The 23,753-nt window shown below is 35.9% G+C and overlaps 7 protein-coding genes across 19 annotated transcripts in view; 2 read left to right on the top strand and 5 right to left on the bottom strand.

Annotated features, from left to right (window-relative positions):
* LOC132792264 (kin of IRRE-like protein 2) overlaps positions 1-7,974 on the bottom strand; it is a 144,149-nt gene extending 136,175 nt beyond the window's left edge. For 2 of the 6 annotated variants that reach the window (XM_060801547.1, XM_060801549.1), the window contains exon 1: positions 6,959-7,972. The gene's annotated coding sequence lies outside the window, so the exon portion shown is untranslated. Of the gene's footprint in view, positions 1-6,958 lie in introns of all 6 variants that reach the window. The other 4 variants (XM_060801543.1, XM_060801544.1, XM_060801545.1 and 1 more) reach the window with 4 other exon arrangements.
* A 616-nt stretch (positions 7,975-8,590) lies between these two features.
* LOC132788564 (N-alpha-acetyltransferase daf-31) lies at positions 8,591-9,342 on the bottom strand. Its single transcript, XM_060796046.1, has one exon. The coding sequence runs from the start codon at positions 9,340-9,342 to the stop codon at positions 8,761-8,763; it is 582 nt and encodes a 193-aa protein (XP_060652029.1). The 3' UTR covers positions 8,591-8,760.
* Positions 9,343-9,393: 51 nt separating this feature from the next.
* Positions 9,394-9,858, bottom strand: LOC132788565 (small integral membrane protein 13). Its single transcript, XM_060796048.1, has 2 exons — positions 9,633-9,858; positions 9,394-9,536 (listed from the first exon to the last, which is right to left on the bottom strand). Exons 1-2 carry the CDS (start codon positions 9,709-9,711, stop codon positions 9,394-9,396), a joined length of 222 nt encoding a protein of 73 aa, XP_060652031.1. The 5' UTR covers positions 9,712-9,858.
* A 576-nt stretch (positions 9,859-10,434) lies between these two features.
* Positions 10,435-11,125, top strand: LOC132788562 (uncharacterized). Its single transcript, XM_060796044.1, has one exon. It carries the CDS (start codon positions 10,436-10,438, stop codon positions 11,123-11,125), a length of 690 nt encoding a protein of 229 aa, XP_060652027.1. The 5' UTR covers position 10,435.
* Positions 11,126-11,168: 43 nt separating this feature from the next.
* Positions 11,169-13,791, bottom strand: LOC132788561 (caspase Dronc). Its single transcript, XM_060796042.1, has 2 exons — positions 12,911-13,791; positions 11,169-12,857 (listed from the first exon to the last, which is right to left on the bottom strand). Exons 1-2 carry the CDS (start codon positions 13,361-13,363, stop codon positions 11,967-11,969), a joined length of 1,344 nt encoding a protein of 447 aa, XP_060652025.1. The 5' UTR covers positions 13,364-13,791; the 3' UTR covers positions 11,169-11,966.
* Positions 13,792-13,976: 185 nt separating this feature from the next.
* Positions 13,977-14,915, top strand: LOC132788563 (uncharacterized). The gene is made up of 4 exons (XM_060796045.1): positions 13,977-14,253; positions 14,303-14,513; positions 14,567-14,660; positions 14,720-14,915. Exons 1-4 carry the CDS (start codon positions 14,076-14,078, stop codon positions 14,867-14,869), a joined length of 633 nt encoding a protein of 210 aa, XP_060652028.1. The 5' UTR covers positions 13,977-14,075; the 3' UTR covers positions 14,870-14,915.
* An 18-nt stretch (positions 14,916-14,933) lies between these two features.
* Positions 14,934-23,753, bottom strand: part of LOC132788559 (SCY1-like protein 2) — a 31,242-nt gene continuing 22,422 nt past the window's right edge. For 2 of the 8 annotated variants that reach the window (XM_060796039.1, XM_060796041.1), the window contains 2 exons: positions 22,262-22,411; positions 14,934-17,756 (listed from right to left, as the gene is read on the bottom strand). In XM_060796039.1, the coding sequence (XP_060652022.1) occupies positions 17,730-17,756; positions 22,262-22,411 (177 nt within the window). In that variant the 3' untranslated portion in view covers positions 14,934-17,729. Of the gene's footprint in view, positions 17,757-21,486; positions 22,442-23,185; positions 23,204-23,753 lie in introns of those variants that run through there. The other 6 variants (XM_060796038.1, XM_060796034.1, XM_060796036.1 and 3 more) reach the window with 6 other exon arrangements.

Below are 23,753 nucleotides of genomic sequence, written 5' to 3'. Positions count from 1 at the left end.
AATCTATTCAATATAACAAATCAAATAATATAATTTTTACTTTAATACAAGCAAAGTCAGTAAAGACAGTTGTTTAAGAGCAAGAAAAAGATAAAAAACACGCAAAAGTCTCCGCTTCTCATACTGTCAAATTAAGTGGCCTACTTAAGCGAGCCGAGCCACCACTGTGTACAGTGGAGTCTGTACAAGTGTCTAAAGCTGTCGAGTGCAACCACAGAGATGTCGATATTTAAGTGCTCGCTTGTGTGCGGATTTGACAGCCCAAAGTGTCTGTCTGAGAGTTCATGATTGTTGTTTGACATGTCTACGGCAACAAATGGATGATGTAAAGAGTTTAATGACCCACAAATTGTAGACTAATAAATTTACTACAACTGTATTTACGATACACAAGAGACTTAAGAGTTAAATATCTTTAAATTTCTAAACTTGCAGAAAAAATATTATTGAAATTTATGTATGAAGTCCAACTAATCTTTTGATTGGAGAAATTAATAAGTATAAGTATTAAGCCTTGGGAATATTTATAATAGGAAAGTCCTGAAATAAATATATACATTTAAAAAAACGTAATATACAAAAAAAAAATAAAAATACTGAATTTTACTGATTTGTTTACTTCCACTTCCAATTTCTTTTGTCGGTCATATTGTCTTCAAACATTTAATTCGAAAATTTATTTTTTAAATAATTCTGAAGAGGAATAGAATTGTATTTTTATACCCCCGATAATCTGGTATATTTTGACCTCACATGGCATATTTCGAATGTAGTACTACATTGATATGCCAAATATAGTCTTTGGTATATTTTTTTACTTTTCGGTATATTTTAAAATTAATACCACACTGTTTTGCTTTCATTAAAAATGGATAGCGAGTATCTTAGAGTCGAGCGCACTCCACTGTAGCTATCTTATTTATTTTTACTTATAATATCAAGTTAATAAATAAAGAAGCTTGATTTATTATTGTCAATAAGTGAATATTAATTTTCATTAATATTGTTGACGCTTCAAATAAACAAATTGCCCAGAAATTGGAGCTTTTCCGATATTGTTAATATCTCAAAAACAAACTTGTTCAAATACGTTTAAATAAAAGTCTCCTGCCTCAGTTAATCGCATAAAACTACTGTAAGTCGATAGGCATCCCTGGTTTCGCTCAGTGTGCGCCTGGATAACGGTAACTGTAACGGCAAACGATAAGCAAGCCGTTGCTTGTTTAGCGCTCAGCAACCGACAAGCGACTTGTTTATTTTTTGCGCTCACTTTTTTCTCTTTTCTTTAGCTCTTTTTTTTCTTGCTATTTTTTTTGTTTTTCTGTCACACTTTCGACTTTGCTGTAAGTGTGTGTTTGTCACCGTGTATGTGTGTGTGTGCCTTTGGGGCACATGGATGTGAATGGAAGGTCTATTGAAGAAACATCTGGCAACAGCAGTTTTCTGACCCACGCCCTCGGCAACACCTTTCGCCTTCGCCTTAGCTTCATTATGACAACAATTGGGCGTCTTTCGCTTTCGGAAAGTCTTGGCTCATATTTAATTTCGTCAGTGAGACAAATGCAAACAAATTTCGCCCAAAAACCAGGTCATTATTTATGGGCGTGTCGTAGGAGGAAGAAGAAGAAGGAGGCTGCTGCTGCATTGACACAGCATCAAAAATTAGCGTGCCTAAGCCTTAATTGTGTCAAACGAATGGCAGCAGAACTTCAGCCATTGTTACTCTTGAGTTCTCCCTTTCCAGTGTTCCTCAAGTTGGCCACTTGAACCCGGCGAGTCTTTGTTCAAACAAACCGTAAGTCACAGCCACAAAGCACAGACCGGAAGGACATCCAGGGAGAGGGAGAATGGGAGAATAGTCCTGTCCAGACTACTTGAAAATTCGGTTAACTTGCGTTTGGCGAATGCGGCCTTTTGTTGAAAAGGGGGAGAGAGGGAAATGAGAGTGGGAGAGAGGGAGCGATAGAGTAGAGAATGGGGGAGATAGGAAAAAGAAGGAAGGAGGGAGAGAGTTGGAGAGAAAGGAGTAGGGAGAAAGCATCCAGCTTGCGAATGGGCAAAGCCACAATCCAGCAAGCCTTTTGTTTAGCCTCCTGTCCAAAGTCCTGTTCGTCCTTTCGCTTCTGTATGCATTGCGTTCTATTCCAAATGCGTTTAAGCACTTTGCGACGTATTTTTCTTTCATTCATTCACTCGAGGCCGCCTTCACTTTAAATTAACATAATTTGTATTTCACTCGAATTTTTTTATTTTTGCTTTGGCTCGATTTTTATACCCGCTATCCATATGGTAGAAAAGTATTTTAATTTGTGCCTGCATGAAGCATGTATCTCTGACCCTATATATGCATATACTTGATCAGCGTTAACAGCCAAGACGATAAAGTCATGTCCGTCCGTAATCCAGAATATTTTTCATGTAGTGGTATATCAATATACCAAATATAACCTTTGGCATATTTTAGTACTTTTGCGGTATATTAATTTGGTATATTCCAACATTAATACCGCTTCCGTTAACAATATGGTATATATTGACTTCTACGGTATATTTTGAATACAGTATATTTACCACTCTATGGTATATTTTAGATTTGACTAGTAATCCAGTATATTTTACATGTAGTGGTATATCAATATACCAAATATAACCTTTGGCATATTTTAGTACTTTTGCGGTATATTAATTTGGTATATTCTAACATTAATACCGCTTCCTTTAACAATATGGTATATATTGACTTCTACGGTATATTTTGAATACAGTATATTTATCGTATATTTTAGATTTGACTAGTAAAACGGTATATTTTACATATAGTGGTATATCAATATACCAAATATAACCATTTGCATGTTTTAGTACTTTTGCGGTATATTAATTTGGTATATTCTAACATTTTTTCCGCTTTCGTTAACAATATGGAAATTATTGACTTCTGCGGTATATTTTGAATACAGTATATTTATCAGTCTATGGTATATTTTGAATGTATTGCTTTATCAATATACCCAAAATAGCATTTAGTGTATTTTTAGTATTTTTTCGGTATATTAATTTTGTATATTTTAATATTAATAACGTAATGGTTGGCGGGTATCTCACAGTCGAGCACACTCAGCTGTAGCTTTCTTACTTGTTTTTTTCTCGTTGGCTCTCAATTTTTTCTGTTGGGTCAAGCGAAAATTTGAACCCGAACCTCTTTCGATTTTAATAGAAAGTAACGCGCTTTTGTTTGCTGATTATTATAAGTTTTATTTTTATTTTGGTTGCCCTTTTCATTGGCCCCAAATGTGAATCCTGCTGCTGGCTGGCAACCTGCTGCTAACCAGGGTCCGCATCCGAATTCGAATCCGTGTCCTCGCGCGTTAACCGAAATGGCTGCAATTCAAAGTAATGGGGATGACACTTGAAACTTGAAAAACTTTCATCTCCCCCGTTGATTGTTCATATATATATATGTATATATAAGTGTATGTGTTTAGGATATTTGCTGGCACATTTTCGGATTCATTCATTTCAAAAGTTGCACAACTCGAAAATCATAAATCTTTTTAATTTCATTGATCAACTTTAGCTGCAAAGTTTTTTTGGGGCACAAAGTTTCACACTTGACTCCCGCAGGACAAATTTTCCGACTGACATTTAAATCGATGAGCGATAAATACCTCGCATATTGTACCTCTAAAAAGTCCAAATCATTGCAAACTTATCCAAAACTTCTTCCACTTTTCTCTTTTTTTTAATGAATGAGGCAGTTTGCTTTTTTGGGGACGAAAGCGAAACTAATCGCCTCATAAACATCAAAACGATACAATAAAAAAGAGCATGCTTAATGGACATTTCATGTTTTTGTTGTTGTTGCCGAAAATAAACATGCGGAAATTCCCAAATTTTATTAATTTATGACCTTGGATAAACAAATAAATAGTCTCGTAGTTTGAGAAGTAGTAGAGGCAAAGTTCGAACAAGCGAAGTTAAATTAAGCTAGAAAAGCATGACTTTTAGTTTATTGTATTTGCTTCAATTTGCTGTCCTTGGCATTTCTTATTCTCGTTTGTATTTATTGATGTTTGATTTTTAAACTTGTCGAATTCTTTTCTCTACTTATGATAACATATGTATTTACTTTCGAATTTTGTCAGCATATATGTAAACTTATTTTACAAAGTTAAAATGCCCTGAAGATACTTCCTCTAACAAACATATTTATCAATGTCTATTGAATATATAAATATGACTTTTTAAAACGCAAATAGACAATTTCTTTTTTTACTTCAGTTGTCACTACTTTTGCATGATTTTTAAGCTTGGCAATTCTTTGCTAATTTTACAAAATTGTTTTTTACGCAATTTGTCGATTTTGTCGGCATCAATTTCATGAAATTTTTCATTGCTATCATGCCTTAAAAATACTTCCTCCTAAGTAGATATATTATGGCTTTAAATCGAAATAGATAATTCAATTTAAAATTCCTATCAACTTTTCTATTTTTGTTCATTTCTTTCTATTTTAGAACTTTTTGAAGTTTGATGTTAAAGCTTTTATCTATAAACAATTGTTGTTTATAAAATTAGTATTTACTTTTAAGTATTGTAAGCATAAATTTAAACCGATTTAGCAAAGTTATAATGGCTTTAAAATACATTCTCTTAAGTACAGACTTCTCTGCCAGTCAGATAGATAATTATTACTTTCAAAAATTCAAGTTAACGATTTAAAATCCAATTTCATTTAAGTGTTTTATTTCTGCTCATTTCTTACTATTTTTGAACTTATTGATGTTTTATTTTTAAACTTTTCACATTCATTTCTATACATAGAATTTTCTTATTCACTTTTAAAAACTTAAAGTTCTTTTAATAAGTTCGAATGCCTTACTCCTCAGTTCATTTTTCTTCTTATGAATTGAAAAAGATGCAGCTTAGCTACTCAATTTGATAACATATTTCTTTTGAGTGCTTTATTTTTCTTCAATTTATTGAAAGATGATTGGTTTTTGAACTTTGTAAACTAAATTGTATGCTCACAAATTCGTTATTGTATTTACTTTCACAACTTTAAAGTTTTTTTTAATCGGTTCGAATGTCTTCAGCATCTCTACTTTATCATCATAATTTCTCTTTTTGAATTACATAAAAATGAAGAATTCAATAAACTAAAATGCACAATTTTATAATACCAGATAGCTTTATTTTCCTTTGATTTACTGACAGCTTATAATAATTTTGTTGAACCTTTTTATCTGCAACCTATATTCTATGATTTTATTTGTTAACTGTATTTACTTTCATAACTTTAAAGTTATTATACTACAATCTTCCTCTAATGAAAATATTTGTTCCACATCAATGAAGTTATGTGAAAGCTAAAATTGTATTTATTACTACATTATTTTGCCTTTGGTTTTCTTCCTTAAAATGTTTCCAATTGTCTTGAAATTGTCGTTGGTTGGTTTTCTTAAATTTGTAAATCAATTTGAACTATAGTACATATTTGAACTTGTTCTACTAAATGTTTTATCATGTCAATCACACATCAATCGACAATCATTTCTGAGAACTACAATACTCAAATATTCTGTTGAAGTGAAATGACATATTTCTGTGAATTTCATTCATTTAATAATTGTTCATTAGCAAATTCCTTTTAAACAACTCCATAAATATTTCCGCTGCAATTTATTTATATAATTTGATGCTATTATTACTCATCATTCGTGGTCAGTTTTCCCCCCATCGACAACATATTAAATTTTCCCTGTTATAACATACACACAGAGTTTTTCCTTTGAATCCTTTGAACTCTGTTCATCTTGCATATGTCCTTTTATTCACTTCGCTTGCTCCGTAATCAACTTATACTTGACTTAAATCAACTGCCCTTTGCAGTTGCTCGATAACTCGATAGCGACCATAAAATCGCATTTAATGAGGCTATTAATGACGCTTTAAGATCGAACTGCATCGATGGTGGAAATATTTTGCTTTTCGCTCTTTGGATTTTCCTTTTTGCTATCGCTGGCATTTCATCAATTTGATTTTAGCTCGTGGCGTATTTGGATTATTCAATTTTCACACAAAAAAAGTTGAAAGAGATGTGAAGAGAGGTAGAGACAGAGACAGAGAGAGAGAGAGAGAGGGATTCTCTTCTACTAATCTACTGCACTCAACGCTGATGTCTGATGCGGCCTATGCTGAAAATTAATTACGCTGCAACTTGATTTTTGCCCACATCTAGACTACACGAAGCTGGGGCTGAAGCTGGAAGCTGAAGCTGGAAGCCAGTTGGCAATGCGGCCACAGCTGACCCAGTTGTTTAATTGAATTGAAGCCATAAACACTCAAAGCGAGACCGAGACAGTCGAGAATGAAAAATTGCTGCGCCAGGACGACGACAGAAATGTAAAGAGAGTGAGGGGAGAGGGGGATCGAAGGCGTCATCGTCATCATTTGCGGCGACCGATGGCGACTACAAACACACACACAGACAGAGCTAAATAAGTTTAATTAGTGGTGCGCGTGCGGTGGGCATCAATCAAGCAAACGGCGGAAACGGAAACGGAAGCGGCCATTTTGGAGTGAAAGAGTTTTGACAGTTGCCCGTCGCCCTTCTCAGCGCTTCTCACAAACGTGACGTAAACAAGCACAAAACATGTGAAGTTGGCAGCTGAATCTCCGCTAAAGTTGTTGACATCTTCAGAGCCAACACGTACTACAACAACAACAAGAACAACAACATTGCCGAAAGTAGTAAACACTCCAAAAGGGAAGCAAAGAGATGACGCTGCTGCTGTTGACAGACGCAACTCGAGTTGCCGTTGACAGTGACAAAGATCATAATGATGTGTGTGTGTATTGTAATGATCATAATGAGGAAGGCGGCTTCTGTGCTTTTTTTTTGGCTTGACAAATGTCATTACACCCGCTGCGAAAGTTTGCTTTGAAGTTGACTTACCTAGAAGACAAACAAAAAAGGTGGAGGAGTAGAGTGGGTACAGTTATTGTTATAGCTGTTCCCAGTCACGCGAGTCGTTGGCCTCAGTCATTGACAAATGTGCCAGCACAGAACTTTTTAGTTATTTCTTCTTCGCTCTCTCTTTCTCTCTCGCGAATTGGCCTAGTTTGTCTTTGCGTTTGTATATTTACACTTTACACTCACACTAGCACACTCATAAGCGCACACATGAGTGCATGTGCACACACACACACTCACACACATACACTTACACTTGTGTATTTATATCCGCAGGCTATTTGGGCACACTTGTCTAACGCTTTTGTCTGGCCAGCGTCTTCTTTTTCTTCTTCTTCTACTGTGCTGCAGCTGCACTCCTCGCACTCACTAGACAGGACAGTAGCTGCACTTGAGTGCTTTTAACAAGTATTACTACAGTTAGTTAGTTGTATGCGGCGAAATTAGGCAGACGGAACGTCACACGAACTTTTGACCCCGTTTGAGGCACAACAATAACAGCTGCTTTCGAGTCCTTTTGTCTCGCGTCTTCTGCATCCACACGGCGTTTTTTTTCTCGTTTCTCGTTTTTCGTTTTTTTGGCGGCTTTGTCTCACGACTTTTATTGATTTAAGTCGCAATTTTTAAAGGCTGCGGCGCTGTTTGTTTTCATTACGCTTTCACTTTTAACGCGCGCGTTCTCTCTCACACACGCACAAAATTCGCACTTTTGTGATATTCAGGGCTGCAGTGTTGAATTTTTGTTGTATTTTGGCAGTGCTGCCAACTTTAAATTTGTTTAAGCTTCGCGCACAGAAATGCACTAAAAATCCATTTCGATGATTTTTCTCCACGTTGTACTCTTTGGCAAAAAGTACGGAATTATGTACGTACGCTTGCAAAATTACCCGTGACCGTGACGTTACTGCTCAGCCAGCGCCTCACGAACTAACGTCGTTTATTTGGCAGCCAAACCCAATATAGCGGCAGCCAGCAGCAGAGGCAGCAGCAGCATCAGTTTGACGTTTGACAACACACAGCTGTGATTTTGCGGGGCACAATTCTCTCCAAGGATTTTGTGCTCAATTGTTTTGGCTTTGGCGCCAACTGAGTGCACGTGCCAAACTGAAACAGCTGTTGCCGCACAGCAGCTTTGCGCCGACGCTGTGCTCGCTCTTTTGGCAAATATCCCACAACATGGGGAAATTTGCAAAGAAAGCGCAGCTTTTGTCTGCTTTATGGCACTGGAAAACTATGCTGGGAACAGTTTTTGGTTGGCAACTCTGCTAAATTTGCAGCATGTAAATAAACCCAGCTCAAGTTTGCAAGCTTAATTAAGCTCTGTGAAAATGTTTTGGCGGGAAAATTAATAACAGTTCCACGTGGCTGCGCAGTCGAAACGAATATTACAGGGGAACCCCCTTAAAATAAATTCATCAAAGGACATAAATAGATTGTACATATGTATGCGCAGCTTAATGTCGATAATTGCAACTAGATTTATATATATGAAAAAGTTGCAGTTAAATGAAAAATAATTTATCAATTAAGGGAAATTATTTACTATTAAATTTTGACTTCTATATACAAATCATTTAAGTGCAATTATCGACTCTCAGCTGTGCAACATTAATGTTGTTTTTTGTCATTATCGTTTAATTATTATTTAATGTTTTATGTGTTACATAAATACAAAACCTAACGCATAAAAATGCAAGACTACAATGCAGCATGCATTCCATTTTTGTATTACTTCCATTGCCCTTTTGTAAGTATTTAGTTTTGTTTTGTGTTTCCAAAGCTTTTCAGCAGCAATGACCATCATGACCACTGTGATTGTGAGTGCCAGAGGTGCCTCTGTGTGTGTGCTTCTCGCCCTCCTCTCCATCCTTGTTCTGCCCCTTGTTGTCATCGTCAGCAAACTCCCGCAGATCGCGACGCATGGCATAAGCATCTTCACCATCCGCATAGTACTTGGGCTCCACCTCGATGATCTTGAACTTCAGCGAGTTGGTGTACAGATTGAGGGCAGCGCGATTGCTTTTGCGTACGTGCAACGAGACGTACTGGGCATTGAAGCACTCGACCATGGCTTGGGAGGCCTGATTCATCAGTTTCTGGGCGAGACCGAGACGACGATAGGAACGCTTGACGGCCAGCGATGTAATGTGTCCATGTTTGCTCTCCTCACCGGGTTCGGGTTCCTCCATTTTGGCCAGCACATAACCGACAATGCCACCCTTATCGTCCTCGGCCACATAGCTCAATTGGGGCCAAGTCAAGCCGTGATAAAAGTAGTATTTCATTTGATAGTTCTCAGGCAAACACAGCAGATTGCAGTGCTGCATTGTCATAAGGTCCTCGGGTTTGGCGCAGCGTATGTTCATCGTGTATAGTATAGTATATTATAGTTGGTATATGATATTTGAGTTGGTAGTTTAGTCGCGTCGTGCCTTGCGTGCTCGAACGTTTTGATTTTGTTCGCCAACGTGTAGTGGTTGATCCTCCGGCTCCTCTTGACCCAGCAGCTCACGAACCAGACGAAATTTCGACAGAAATGCCTTCCAAATGAGAAACCAGCCTGTGAACAGGAGACAAACATAACAATTATGATAACATGATTATTATTTCTTTGTTATTTCATTTCCCATGAGTCTGTTGCACCTGCTGTGCTTACCCAACAAAATAATCGCAGCTACAATGCTAACGGAAGTGATTATAGTGAATATAAATGTCAGGGCTGTTTGCAAGGACATTCTCGTTATCACAGTTAATCACAGTTTATACAATATTAAAAGAATTTGCACGCATTGAACGAATAGTTGACAGCGTTTGTTCACGTTGCTATTTTTTTATGACTTGCTTCCAAATACAAAACAGCTGACAAGCAGCTGTGTTGTTCAACACTGAACAGACAAATACAAAACAGCTGTCAGTTTTGAACTGTGCAACACTACGCAAAGACAGGGTTGCTGTGTACCTGATAAACAGCACAGCGACAAATAAAACATTAATAATGTACAAATTAACTCATACTGTGTACAAGTATTATAATAATAATGTTATTGCTGCAAAAGTACGTTTAAAACCATTGCACTCTAATAGATGAATGATTGTTTATGGCAGTTGCAAGCTGCAGTTGCCGCCTGGCACATGGGAACTTTAGTGATGGGTTAGTTTTCCTTTTTAGCACGCATAATTCTTTACACTCAATTTACGCAGATGTATTTACGCAATCAGACACTAACACTACGATAAGTTCTTAAATTTGTAATATATGCACCTGAATTGTGTTAAATTTAGGTTTTTTTCGCTGAGCACGCACACTTTTGGTCACTCGACTACACACCGGCACTGTTAAGTGTTGTAAACGCCCGCAATTTCAGTGCACACAGCAAACAGCTGTAAGGTGGGTTTTGTGAATCAAGTTGGCAGCACTAACATCGTAAATTGAACAAACTGCAAAACATAAACAATAAAATGCAAGAATTTAGTGCAAAGCGTGATGCACTTTTTGCCTGCCTAGATGATGCAAGTAAGGAACTGAAGGGCACAGCTCTCGACCAGAGTCGAGCCAAGCCATACACTATAAAAGGCAGTAAACAGGTGATGCACTATCGTCAGGGACGCAGCATTGAACAGGGCAACGACGGCGGCGATGATGATGAGAATCTGCGTCGCCTCGTCGGCAAGGAGAGCATTTTCAAGAAGCCAGAGATGCCGCTGGCACGTTGCTTGAAACCGCGCAAGACACCCGACTACCAGGTGAATCCGCACAAATGGAAGAAATACTCGCTCTCCGATGTGGACATCTCGGATCAAACCAACTCGGCAGCAGCTTTATCCTTTCTGCGGGAAATGGATGCACAGCGTGATCGAGAAGCGGTAGAGGAGGACGACAGAGATTACGAGGCTGGAAAGGGTCACAAGATTGAGTTCAAGAAGAAGAGCAAGTTGAATCGCAATCTCAAGCAGTTGAAAGAAACTGAAGTGGAAGACGTGGAAATGGACAAGCCACAACTGCGCGGCTCCAAGGTGCTGATGCCCGAGTATGTGATTGGACAGAAGACTAGCAAAAAGTCCAAAAAACCACAGAGCAGCAGCCAAAATCGCGCAGCGGGCAAATTGCAATTATCGCATCTAGAAGAGATTGATGAAGATGATGAGTAAACAACAGCTTAGTTAAGCAGCTAATTTAAGTCACTAATCGTAGTTCATATTTTAAAAAAGTTTATTGTACAAAGCATAGTTTGTATGTATAAAATATATATGTATAATCATAATACGTGAGTATTTCACATTGGCAGACGCGGGACTTGAACAATCACATATACAATATAAAATACAGAAATGGAAAATGTATACGAAGATCAAGGACACAATTAAATTATTGAATTAAGGGTAGCTAAAAATTTGTATTGTAAAAGCAAATTTAATTTGCTTAGAGCACACAAAATTTGTTTTAATAATCTCGCGAGATATTGCTGTTTAAACAAAAGAGGCGGGCAGAAAATATTTACTTTAAGATATTGCAAATGTTTTTCTTCCCACGCTTGGGATTTGAGCAATAGAACAATCACATATATATGTATATAGAAAATAAAAATAGAAATATGTAGATCAAAGAAGAAAGCTAAGGGAAAAATGAAGTGCGATCAAAGCAATGCAATAATACGATATGACTCTGATTCTATTCTTGAATAACTTTAATATTCAGAGCAGCAAAAAGCTTTTCTCTAATACTAAAGAATTCTTGAATTATAAATCAAGTTCAGTTCTTATAATCTCTGATCGATATATATAAATGCAAATGCTTTCACTTGAAGTATTTCCCTTCTACTCTTTTGAGTAGCTTTCATAATAATACAAACATGTGTATAAAAGGAGGCTAGAAGATATAGATATAGATATAGAACGTCGAGCGAACGCGAACAAGAACGAATTTAAAAGCAAATGCATCAAATCAGACTGTAGAGAGTTGAGGAATGTGAGGATTGTGCTCAACATAATCTCAGTTGGCAGTGTCGTTTTTTCCGAGGTAGAAACCGGGATTGAAGTACAGCTTCTTGCTGAAGCCGTTGTTCTCGTATTGCGCCGTCTGCAGATTGCCTTCTCTGGTCCGCATGTTGCCCACCGTATCTTGGATCAACTTCAGCATATCCTCCAAGCAAGTGTTGTGCGCATTTCGAGCAAAAATATCACACAACTTCTGTATATACCAACTGCCGGTTTCTTCATCCCGATGCGTCTCATAACCCGGGATGCTAGCGTAGGCAACGAGCAGATTGTTGAGAGTGGGAACATTGATGTTTGTGCTGCTGATGCTGTCAGTATCTATTTGTGGCTGTGGCTGCGGCATCAGCTGCACATGGCGACCCGCATCGGGTTGTTCTCCGCGACAAAAGGGAAATATTAGCACCTTGGGTTTGTCGTGTAGGTGTGGGCACTTGTCCGCCTGGAAATGGTCGATGATCTTGGACACTTTACAGATGGATCCATCCTTGAACTCTACGCGATCCTTTTCATTCAATCGCATGCCGTGGGTCATGAGCACAAGGACAAAGCACTCGGTACGTTGCACATACTCGGATTCGGTGAGTTTCTGCAGTGTGCTGAAGAACTCCTTCTGATTGAGGTTGTCATAATTGAAGACGGTGAAGCCAAACTCACGGAACACATGTATCAATGACGTGCCATCGCCCTCGGCACCTTTCCGCTTTCTTTTGACATTCAGGAAATCAATGATGTTCACAATGAGCAGGACACCGCGATTGTGTTGCGATTGCATTTTGTAGACGGGCAGCTTATCTGTGTGAATTCGATCCGATTTGATCACGACGCGAGTTTGACCCGGCAACGGTTGCGTATACGGCTGCAAGATCAAACTGGGATCCGTGGGTTTCTGCAAAGGATTGGTTTTAGTAATTCTTCAAGGTAGAAGCCACAGCTACTTACCAGTCGATTGTCCACAATGTCCGCGTTGTTATTGTTGTTAACGATCTGACTTAAGTTGGAGTTACGCTGCTGGTTGTTATTACTTAGCGAGATGAAGTCACCACCATTGGAGTCATCCACCGACTCGAGTATGCGCAACGCATCCATGAGTCTCAGCCGCTTAAAGACTTGCTTCAGCGCTTCGTAGGCATGTGGACCACGTTTCGTGATCTTCTCGAAGTACTTGCGATGCTGTTCGTGCTGCAAATCCACAGCGGACATGTTGTATGCCTCGCCATTGAGCAGCTCGATGTTGTCACGCATGGTTAAACTGAGGAGGCCACAGGCGACAGTTTCATTCATCAACGCCTTGTAGTCTGTGCAATTGATCAGCTGCGGGATGTTCGATTCGATGTGTTTGCGATGCTTTTGCTGCATGCCAAGTTCTCGTTCTGGCTCCACCTCCATAGCCATATATAAAGACGAGGATATATATTATATAGAAAGCTCGTTTCGTTTTTGTATTCGTTGTTATTGTTGTTGTTTGTGGAACGCAATGCGGATATAGCGCAACAGGCAGTGACAATGGCAATTGGTATTGGAAATAATGCTAAATGGCAATGGGGAGTGTGAGTCACTTTAACTGTTCTCGCTCGCTTTCCTTTGTTTTGGATTCGTTGGCAGCACTTTAAAGCGACACTCTTTTTGGTGTTTATCCTTATTTTTTCAAAAGCAAATTAAATGATTGCACTAATTGGGTAACTAAACTAATAATTTGCTTCTTGATAACATTTCTTTTGAAACAAAAGGATTTCTCTAATCAGTTCGCTGGCAGTGGAGCGAGTTTCCACAGTGCGATAGCGCGTCCGTTCACTCTCGTTCGTCTTCTAACACTGACAGCAGCTTGTTGTGTCTGTTGTCTAGTACACTGCGCAACAAAGAACAGCCTTAATTCAGTGCAAACAAAGCATTCGAGCAAACATATGTATATGTATGTATTCATATTAATATCTAATATAAATTTGCATTTTATAAGTATTATAGATATATTCATATTTTATATTTAAATTGGCAGTCAGTTGTGGTGAAATTCAAACCAGGGCTGCAGTAGCCACTTTGTAACAAATTGGCAGCACTGCAGTGCACTGCCGCCAAACAGCTGTTCGTCAACAATCAACAAGCGAGAATGGCTGAAGAAATAAACATTAAAAGCGGCAAAGCTGCTGATGCTGCAAAAAAGAAATCCGATATATCAACTTATACAAAGAAAACAGTGCTCGAGTTTCTCCAGCAAAATGGCTGCACTCACGCCAACCTAGAGACGGTGGCACGTGCACGTCGTGGTAATACGCAAAAAATAATTGGTAGGTGAGACAACTTTCAAAATAAGGATTTTTGATTAATATAAAGCAGATTTCTTTTGCCAGAGCTACGCGAATGCCGAGCAGGATGTGAATCAGGACTGTAACTCAGTGAGTCTCAACAACATCAATCATTGGCTGGAGTTGTTGAACAAATCGGAATTGTCAAATATCTGTGAATACGAATCCGCCGCAGTCCTGAATGCCATACGGCGTAATGAGCCGCAACCGGAGCCGGAACAACTGGAAGGCATCGATATGAGGCAAGTAAATTGAATACTCCAAGATACTGTACTAATATTTCTACACATTGCAGTGAGGCTTATACATTTCTGGAGAATGCTTTAACTGGACAGCCCCAAAAGAAGTTGAGCGAGGCAACCGAAAAGTTTATGGCACGCGAAATTGAGGTGAGTTTGAACATTTCCAATTTGTGTATAAAGACTCTTTGTTAACTGCTGCTTTATAGTTGCTTATTGCCGAGGCTAATACCGAGGAGTCGGACTCTTTGGCACGAGATATTGGACAACAATTGTCCACTCGCCAGGATTATAACTATGAGGCGGAACCACATCGATGTAGTTTAGATCCATTGTTTTTGAATGACAAAGAGCCATAGTAGTAAAATAAAATAGTTAAGACCCAAGCATAAATAGCTTTTAATTAATAAATGAATTAAAACTTGACTTCATTTCCACACATATTTATTAAACATTTAAATTCAATTGGTTTTGTTTATCGAGTTAAATTGTACGCGTACATTGTCAGTATCCTTAAACTGTAAACTGTTGAAAGTTGCTCAATCTGAGTGCTACTTAGATGGTAATGAGACTGCCTGCTGCATCTTGAATGTCTTGTCCGTTGTACGTATTTGTTTAGATATAATTACATACATAATCATAATCGTAAGTTAAGTATTGTACTTCATACTTTAAGTGTGTGGTATAAACATTTTGTTAGCACATTCAAAATCTAAAAACAAAGGGCGGGGCACACAATTCTTTTGTTACTTGAAGTAGTTAGTGTATATGAAAGAGTATATAAGTATATATAGTTTAGTATCTATGTATATATCTATGAATTATTTTAATTTAATTTGGCTTTCTCATATTATTTTCTTTGTTTCTTTTTTATCTTTTTATTGTGCATGATTGTTTTCAAGATTTCTCGTTACCCAAGCAGGTTCCGCCAAATTGTATTGCATATAGCATAGACTAGAGTTAAGAGTAGAGTACAGTATTAGAATATAGAGTATAGAATTATGTTTAAAACTTTAACAGGCATTAAAAGAGTTTTGCGTGCTGCTTGGACTCTCATAGCATCACAATAGATCACAAGAGACAGAGTTGATTTGATACGCCTTTTGTTAATATACTTGTATAATATTTTTGGTTTTTTTAAGGTGTCACACATACAAAAATTTGGGAATGATCATACATACATACAATCAGATTTACATACATATATAAATACCCATTTAATATTATCGTTTTGCTTGTTTATAATAGTAATAATCATAATAATTAATAATCATTATTTAATTCTTCTTAAATGTTCAGTCCAGTTTGAGCTTTTGGTTTTCCCCTTTTTGTTATGTTTTCATGTGTTTTACATAAACATTAATTAAAATTAATTTAATCTAATATTTATATGTTTAAACTCTAGATATATAATAATTATAAATAATAGCGATATGCCTCATCATTGACCCCAAATACAACAAAACACAAACCATACCATTTAAATACTAATATCGAACTCAATTCAAAGCTGGAACTCAGACATGATGCAGTTTGATTGTTTGCTGGATTAATCTTATTCATTAGGAAAAACATAATTAACAGACATGACGTGAAAATAACAATGACAACAACAACAACGTAAATTCGTCATTAGATTATAAAACTCAATACATAAAGTAAGAGCGTCAGTAGAATTTTGATTGTCCCGTTCGTATTGTTCTGCTGGATATTACACAGAGCACAGATCATACGAGTATGTAACTGTATCTTAGGTTTCAGTTAGGAGGTATAGGAGAAGTTCTCTTTTGTGTATACATATATATTTTTATATAAATTCATAATTAGAGTTGACTAAGCTAAAACTACTACAACAATAATAATTGTTTAAATTGCTGTCAATAGTATATTCATTTGTTTTTCTTTTTTTTGTAATCTTTTTAAGAGTTTTGGGTTTTCCACATACATAAGTATTTAACGATTTGCTTCAGATTAATCATGATATTTCTCAATATATCAAATATATTCATTTTCTTTCTCATAAGTATTATTCAAACTATGCAAATTGACTTTAGACTCGACGAACTCTCATTCCAGTTGGAAGTTGTTTTTGGCCATTTAAGGACTCGGAGATTGTGAATCGTTTATAACTGTGTGTGTATTCACCTTAGTAGTAGTTTTCTAAACCATTTTGTATATGTTGTGAGACTTTCATTGGGGCATAGTTGTTGTTGTATATACGAGTAGTTAGCTATGTGTTCTATTATGACATCAAAAATATTGTGTTTACTATGATTCCGATAACAAGAATATTTGAATAGTATATGATATATTATTATATTTATATTTGATTGCTTCCTTGGGCCAAATTATTTGTATTATGCTCTGTTCTAGGTACGCTCTAGGTACATGATTTCATTCGTATATATGTATGTATGTATGCATGTAAGGTATATAAATATCGAATTCTTAATGCTTGCTTCCAAATGTTTTGCAACAGACAAGAATTAAATTTTAGGAGCCTACTTTTAGGATGATTGCATATTTGCTAGTCAAGGCGATAAATTTGCGCAAAAAGTGTTGCATACTTTTAGGATCGCCCTTTATTTAACCGAACTGGACTCATGGAAGGTGCATTGCAACGGTATTCCGGTGTTCTATGATGTAAGCTACGAGTAGATATGTATGTAGTATGCATGTATCTGTGTGTTTCGCTGTTTAAATAATTCGAAAAATATTACTGTCATCATTAGGATTATATAATTTTATTCTATGTGTACTATATTTAAATACGTGTTGTATAACTGATTGCATTTTGCATCTGAATGATTGAGGTGATCCGTCTAATGGCATAAGTGAGTGTATGCTGTTGTCGTTCGTGGTCTGTGTTTGACACAATTTTCTTCTTTTCTTTTCTTTTTGTTTTGTTTTCTAATTACATTTAAATAGTTTTAATATGTATGTTTTTTGCTGCGTTTAATTGTTGCTCAGATGACATCAAATTTGTTGCCTAATAACATTTAGAGTTCATTGAAATATCGTATATGTTTTGTCTGTGAGTTTACAATGTTTTTGTTGTTCCGTGTGTATATATAATTATCTGTATACATATAGCGCTAATATAAGTTGATTACTGGTGTTTCATTAATGGACCGAAATTGCATTTAAAAATATATATTTTTGTTATAGGCTTTCTTTCATTCATTCATTCTTGCTTTCTTTTATATAGAAATTGTTCTTTTAATTACGTCCGGAGAATAGTTGATACTGTAATAGAGTTGTTGCAAAATAATTAGGCCATCAATTTTGGATATTTCTTACGATCTTCAATAATAATCTATAGAGAATGTTAAATTTTAACTACGTTTACGGGGGGGGGGAATATATTTGTATTTTAATTTTACTATTACTGTCGAGAATAATATTGTACTTAAGTATGCTCGCACACCGATTATATAAAACATATACAATTAATATGGATCACAACGAAGGAGCCAGATTTACGAATATAATTAGAGAGGAAACTGAGGGATATACACATGATTATAGTACTAATATAGCATAAAAAAGGACAACAACCAACGATATTCGGGATGTTTACATACTTGTTACTTGGTTTGCATATATTTTTTTTTGAGGAAATTAATGGGTTTGGTTTTTTTTTTATGTTTTACTAGGTACAAAGTCATGCACACATTTTATTGTACGACTACAAATCTCGAGGTTCCTTGGATACGGGATCTGCTGGCGGAAACTACACATCGATAATTAAGTTATTTACGGTTATTATTATGGGAGGGACTTGTGTGAGTGTGCGTGTGCGTGTGTGTGTAGCGTGTCTACAAAACTACTACTAAGGTACAACTGTTTTAAGGGGGGGGAGTGATTGTAAGTTTGGGGTGGTATCTTTGTAATCCTTGACTTACAGCAATCTTATAATTTATTCATAAATATACATATGTATGTGTATGTATAGGTAAAAGTAGATACTTTACTCTTCTCGTTTCAATGTATAATCAACGCATCTTTATATACTATATATGTATCTTTTTTGAACTCTTAAGGCACATTTCGAAGTTTAAATATATGTATAACTTACAATAACAATGGTAGATGTGTAAGTACGGCAAAATAAATGCAAATATCAATAGGAATAGAAATAGAAATAGAAATGGAAAAGAATAACAAATGAAATAGCTAAGCAAACACACACACTTAATGGTAGGGAGAGCGGGGGCCATACGAGTGGAGGACTATTCAAATGTTTAAGGGGCTTCACAACACGCAAAAAATAAAAGAACTCGAAAAATAAAGGAAAAATAGAAAAGAAAAATCAAGCACAAAGGCAGCCAAAAGCAACTTCATTATCCGCATTATTATCATTAAATACGTAGAACTAACATTAAGTATACGAGTATATGTAAATAGTTAATACGAGTACGATACATAAAAAGCAATTACGACGTACAATAAATTCGCAATGACTTAATTGTAAATTGAGTTGAGTAGAAATACAAATGCATATCAACATCGGTAGTCAGTTTATATAAGTTTAGTTAGGGTTTTAGGTTTAGTTTAAGTATTTCTTTTTTTAGTTAGTTATAGTTTAGTAGCGCCTTAGCATTAAGGCATTACGCCTTCAGTGTCAGTCAATCAAAATACGAGTATATAGAGAGTTCCGTGTACTACATATGATTATGTACATGAATAGTTTATGATCTCATTTCGATATTTCCCGTTCTTCGGCGCTTCGAAATTGTGTTTTCTTTATATCTCATTTATTATCGCTGCAGTAGTTGTATTTCCAGATATATATATTTATCATATATTTATATTCTTGTGCAATCAGATGGGCAGAAAGTAAAATGGCAAGTCAAGTAAGTTCTCAATACAGACAAATTACATTTATGTGTGTTCTGAAGTATCTCTTGTTTTTCTTCTTTCTTTTTTTGTATTCATGGACAATCACAAAAGATGCATGACATGACAACTGAGAGAGATATAATCGAATATATACAAAAGAATCTGTGAGCATGCATTTAATGTGTCGGTTTATCAAGCAATCGCAATTTGGAATCGAATCAAAAATCTCTCATAATTTTAATTGTAATTTGTTCACAGTTATCACAGTACTCCGCTTGAGCACTTGGTACAGCCCTATAATAATATCTTAACATTTCTCGAAGCATATCACTTTCTCTATTCCAAATACGATCACTGATAAAACTGATTGTTTTCATATATATAAAATTTCGATATGTATTTAAAACTCTTCTCAAAGTAAATTGAAATAAGTTTGTAGATTAGGGAATAAAATACATAGCGTGTAGTTGAAAGCAAGCGAAATTCATGCAAACACAATTGAAAGCTGAAACTTAACGCAACAATTTTGTTATGATAATTCAAATTGAAATTATTATACATATTTACATGTTGATTATGTACCAATCCACATCTTACATATTATCGCTTGCTGGGAACAAAAATGCATCGATTGTCACAACGGTCAGCTTAGTAAATTACGGCTAAAGTGTATTTATTAAATCAATCACCAATCAAAATAAAAGAGTCTACTGCATGTGCTTAACTAATTAACTAATTAATTAATTAATTAATTGTCGATTTCGGCTTACATACTGCTTAACTGATAATATCAATTCATTTTGATGCGACAATGATAAGGAGTTTAAATAAAACTAACATCACGTTTGCATGGTCTACATTAACTAGCATAAGGTACGCGGGGGATTTTCAATTTAAATATATATTCATTATAATCCACACACACAGCATATGTCTGTGTGTCTCTCTCTACGTTTGTGTGAGTGTGCTGAAAGGGAGAGGGTGGGGGGGGACTCTCAATTGTAATGCCTAATTGAAATCAACAATACACGCGCACAATTTTAATGAGAGGGCCCCGAACGAATTGACATTCATTTTCATTCACTTCTCCAGAATAATGTTTATTCAAATTTCAATGTGTGATTTCGTGTATATTTGAGTGGAGGTGTGTGTGTGTGTGTGTGTGTGTGTGTGTGTGTGTGTGTGTATTTTATCTTTTTTTTGCTGTTGCAATTTTTGCATTTTTAACGAGTTTGGCATTGTTTTTTGCAATTTGCATATTAATTTTACGGTTACGAGTGGTAAAACACAAATGGATTTTACGCAGCAACAACTCATAAGTAGGTACAATAATAATACTATTGATAATGTGGCGAATAATGAAAACGGTAATGAAAATGATAATGAGATGCAGCGAATAATGACAATGACAATGACAATGACAATGACAATGACAATGACAATGACAATGACAATGACAATGACAATGACAATGACAATGACAATGACAATGACAATGACAATGACAATGACAATGACAATGACAATGACAATGACAATGACAATGACAATGACAATGACAATGACAATGACAATGACAATGACAATGACAATGACAATGACAATGACAATGACAATGACAATGACAATGACAATGACAATGACAATGACAATGACAATGACAATGACAATGACAATGACAATGACAATGACAATGACAATGACAATGACAATGACAATGACAATGACAATGACAATGACAATGACAATGACAATGACAATGACAATGACAATGACAATGACAATGACAATGACAATGACAATGACAATGACAATGACAATGACAATGACAATGACAATGACAATGACAATGACAATGACAATGACAATGACAATGACAATGACAATGACAATGACAATGACAATGACAATGACAATGACAATGACAATGACAATGACAATGACAATGACAATGACAATGACAATGACAATGACAATGACAATGACAATGACAATGACAATGACAATGACAATGACAATGACAATGACAATGACAATGACAATGACAATGACAATGACAATGACAATGACAATGGACAAAATGGATGCTAATGCGAATTATAATATTTAATAACAATCAATATTCTACCAAGTACATAATATAACAATCATAAGAGTAAGTATTATAGGTTCGATAAATCTAAGTATCTATGTATATATAGTATAATAAATAACTTTCATTAAGATTTATCAGATATGTATCCAATGCGACATTTACATTTATTGCACATTTACGAATGCGTATTATAATTAATTAAGAAAATTGTAAAACAATATTTGTATTGCACATTTCTCGAATGTGTTTTGGTTAGTTTTGTTAATTTGTAGTACGTACGTATGTCTAAATTATAGTTTAGGTTATAAGTACATGTATTGTATATATCGTATATATAACATATATATAGATAGTATTATTATTTGCATCATTTTACCCTCTGCCCTTTTTGCATACAACTTTCTTTCATTCAAATTCAATTCCATTTTCAATTCAATTCAATTCATTGTAATTTTGTTCTCTCATTGTTTTGCTCATTATTTAGGCTTTTTCGCATTTAAGTTTTACAACCAATTTTCGAATTGTTCCTTTCGGATTTCTAAAATTTTGGCGCATTGAGATTGAGATTCATGTTGCGTTGCAGCGCCTTGTAGCGCACATTGTTGTAGTTGTAGTTGTAACCGGTGTAATTGTAATTTTCATGGCCGTAATCAGCTGGAGCTTGCGCCTCGCCGATTTCGTTCAGATTATATTATTGACTGAATGTGATATTGAGTGACGGACACTTTCGGACGTTGTTGTTGTTGCGCGTACCATTGACCCGCAATAGCGGCACCGGACTAACCGTGCCGGATACGGAAGTTAATTGTCTTACCATGCCGGATCCCAACTGTTGCAATATTCCCGAACCGGAGCCGAGCGGACCCGATGACAGCACCGTCGATGTCCTTCGCGACCTTATCGACTGCATGCTCGACGACAGTAGAAATGGAACGCTGCTCGATGTGTTGGGCATGGAGCCACCCTGTTTTTGGGAGTATAATAGAGGAGATTTCTTTGGAAGATTAGTCAAGGCTTGTCACCATGGGCGCTTAAGTTATCTGCGAGCTGTGCAATCAGATTAATAGTAATTAAGAGTAGTTTAGTAGTTTAGTAGTTTTTTGTGCTTCAAAATACATACGAGTACTATGTACAAAATGTGTTGACGTGTTGAGTGTGCCTAGGAAGCAGCTGGAGCTTTATTTTCTTTGTTGAATGATATATATATTATAGTACAGGATATGTGATTATGCAACAAACTGACCAACTGACAAACCAACAAACAAACAAACGAACAAACTGACAAACCAACAAACAAAAATCGAAAGAAAATCGAGCTTAAATCGAAACCCAATCAAACTTGTTTATTTAAGTAAATGCTCTTTTTTGTCGAAGCACAAACATTGTAATACAAATATACAAGTAAACGAGTATAAAGATAAATATATGAATAACAAGTGAATAGTATACAGGTATATAGGATATGAATTAATCGAGTACTCGCATGAAAACCAATTGCAACGCGCAACGAACAGAATTTCTCGGGCTCGAAATGAATACAAATTACATTAACATAAAAATTTAACATCATCACATACACTTGACTGTCTGAACGAATGCGTGTGTGTGTGTGTGAGTGTGCGTGACTGCGAGTGTGTGTGTGTGTGTGTGAATATGTGAATAGTTGATAGCAGAGGGCAGAGCGAAAAGTCAAATAAAATTCAATTGAAAAATTCGAAATAATGAAACGTGTACTCACGATCATGCTCCGTGCAAGCTGCAAATTTGTATTAATTTATTCGGTGTATTTTTTTTTTTTAAGTATATTTGTTTGTTTATTTTGGTACATGAAATGGAAAAACGAAAAAGAACACACACATGATGATAAATACAGCATATATGCATAGAAATGTTGATGTGTTTAGTGTGAGATTTGTAGTTGTTGTATGGGAAGGAATCCACAGCGTGAGATGCGCGCTTATCGAAAGAGAGAGAGTTTGTCAGTAACAAGAATAAAAGAAGCACATCACATTAGAAAATACACTCAACGTTTATGTGTTTAACTTAGTCGCTGTGTCGATGTGTGTATACGAGTATGTGTGTGTAGATTGTCTTACAAGTATTTTATTGGTCAGAATGACAACGCAACAGGACTAAAAGTACAGAAAACAAACACAAAATCATAACAACAACTGAGTACGATCGGGACATTTAATGAAACAGTTTTTGATATTTATTTTCTTTAGTGTAAGTGTTTTTATAGTATATCAATATGCACATTTATGTCTCTTCTTGAATCGAGCAGCCTTCGCAAATTTGACACCGAG

Source organism: Drosophila nasuta, chromosome 3 (assembly GCF_023558535.2).
Source record: "Drosophila nasuta strain 15112-1781.00 chromosome 3, ASM2355853v1, whole genome shotgun sequence".
In the NCBI taxonomy this organism is placed as follows: domain Eukaryota; kingdom Metazoa; phylum Arthropoda; class Insecta; order Diptera; family Drosophilidae; genus Drosophila; species Drosophila nasuta.
The sequence above is the reverse complement of the archived record's forward strand: the minus strand, read 5'-3'. Positions and strand labels throughout refer to the sequence as shown.

Bases quoted from the DNA above. Each gene is read 5' to 3' on its own strand.
- LOC132788564 (XM_060796046.1), bottom strand. From the start codon at position 9,342: ATGAACATACGCTGCGCCAAACCCGAGGACCTTATGACAATGCAGCAC.
- LOC132788565 (XM_060796048.1), bottom strand. From the start codon at position 9,711: ATGTCCTTGCAAACAGCCCTGACATTTATATTCACTATAATCACTTCC. The intron at 9,537-9,632 runs GTAAGCACAGCA...TCCTGTTCACAG, and splicing joins AGCTGCGATTATTTTGTTGG to GCTGGTTTCTCATTTGGAAG.
- LOC132788562 (XM_060796044.1), top strand. From the start codon at position 10,436: ATGCAAGAATTTAGTGCAAAGCGTGATGCACTTTTTGCCTGCCTAGAT.
- LOC132788561 (XM_060796042.1), bottom strand. From the start codon at position 13,363: ATGGCTATGGAGGTGGAGCCAGAACGAGAACTTGGCATGCAGCAAAAG. The intron at 12,858-12,910 runs GTAAGTAGCTGT...AATCCTTTGCAG, and splicing joins ACATTGTGGACAATCGACTG to AAACCCACGGATCCCAGTTT.
- LOC132788563 (XM_060796045.1), top strand. From the start codon at position 14,076: ATGGCTGAAGAAATAAACATTAAAAGCGGCAAAGCTGCTGATGCTGCA. The intron at 14,514-14,566 runs GCAAGTAAATTG...TACACATTGCAG, and splicing joins CTGGAAGGCATCGATATGAG to TGAGGCTTATACATTTCTGG. The intron at 14,661-14,719 runs GTGAGTTTGAAC...GCTGCTTTATAG, and splicing joins TTATGGCACGCGAAATTGAG to TTGCTTATTGCCGAGGCTAA.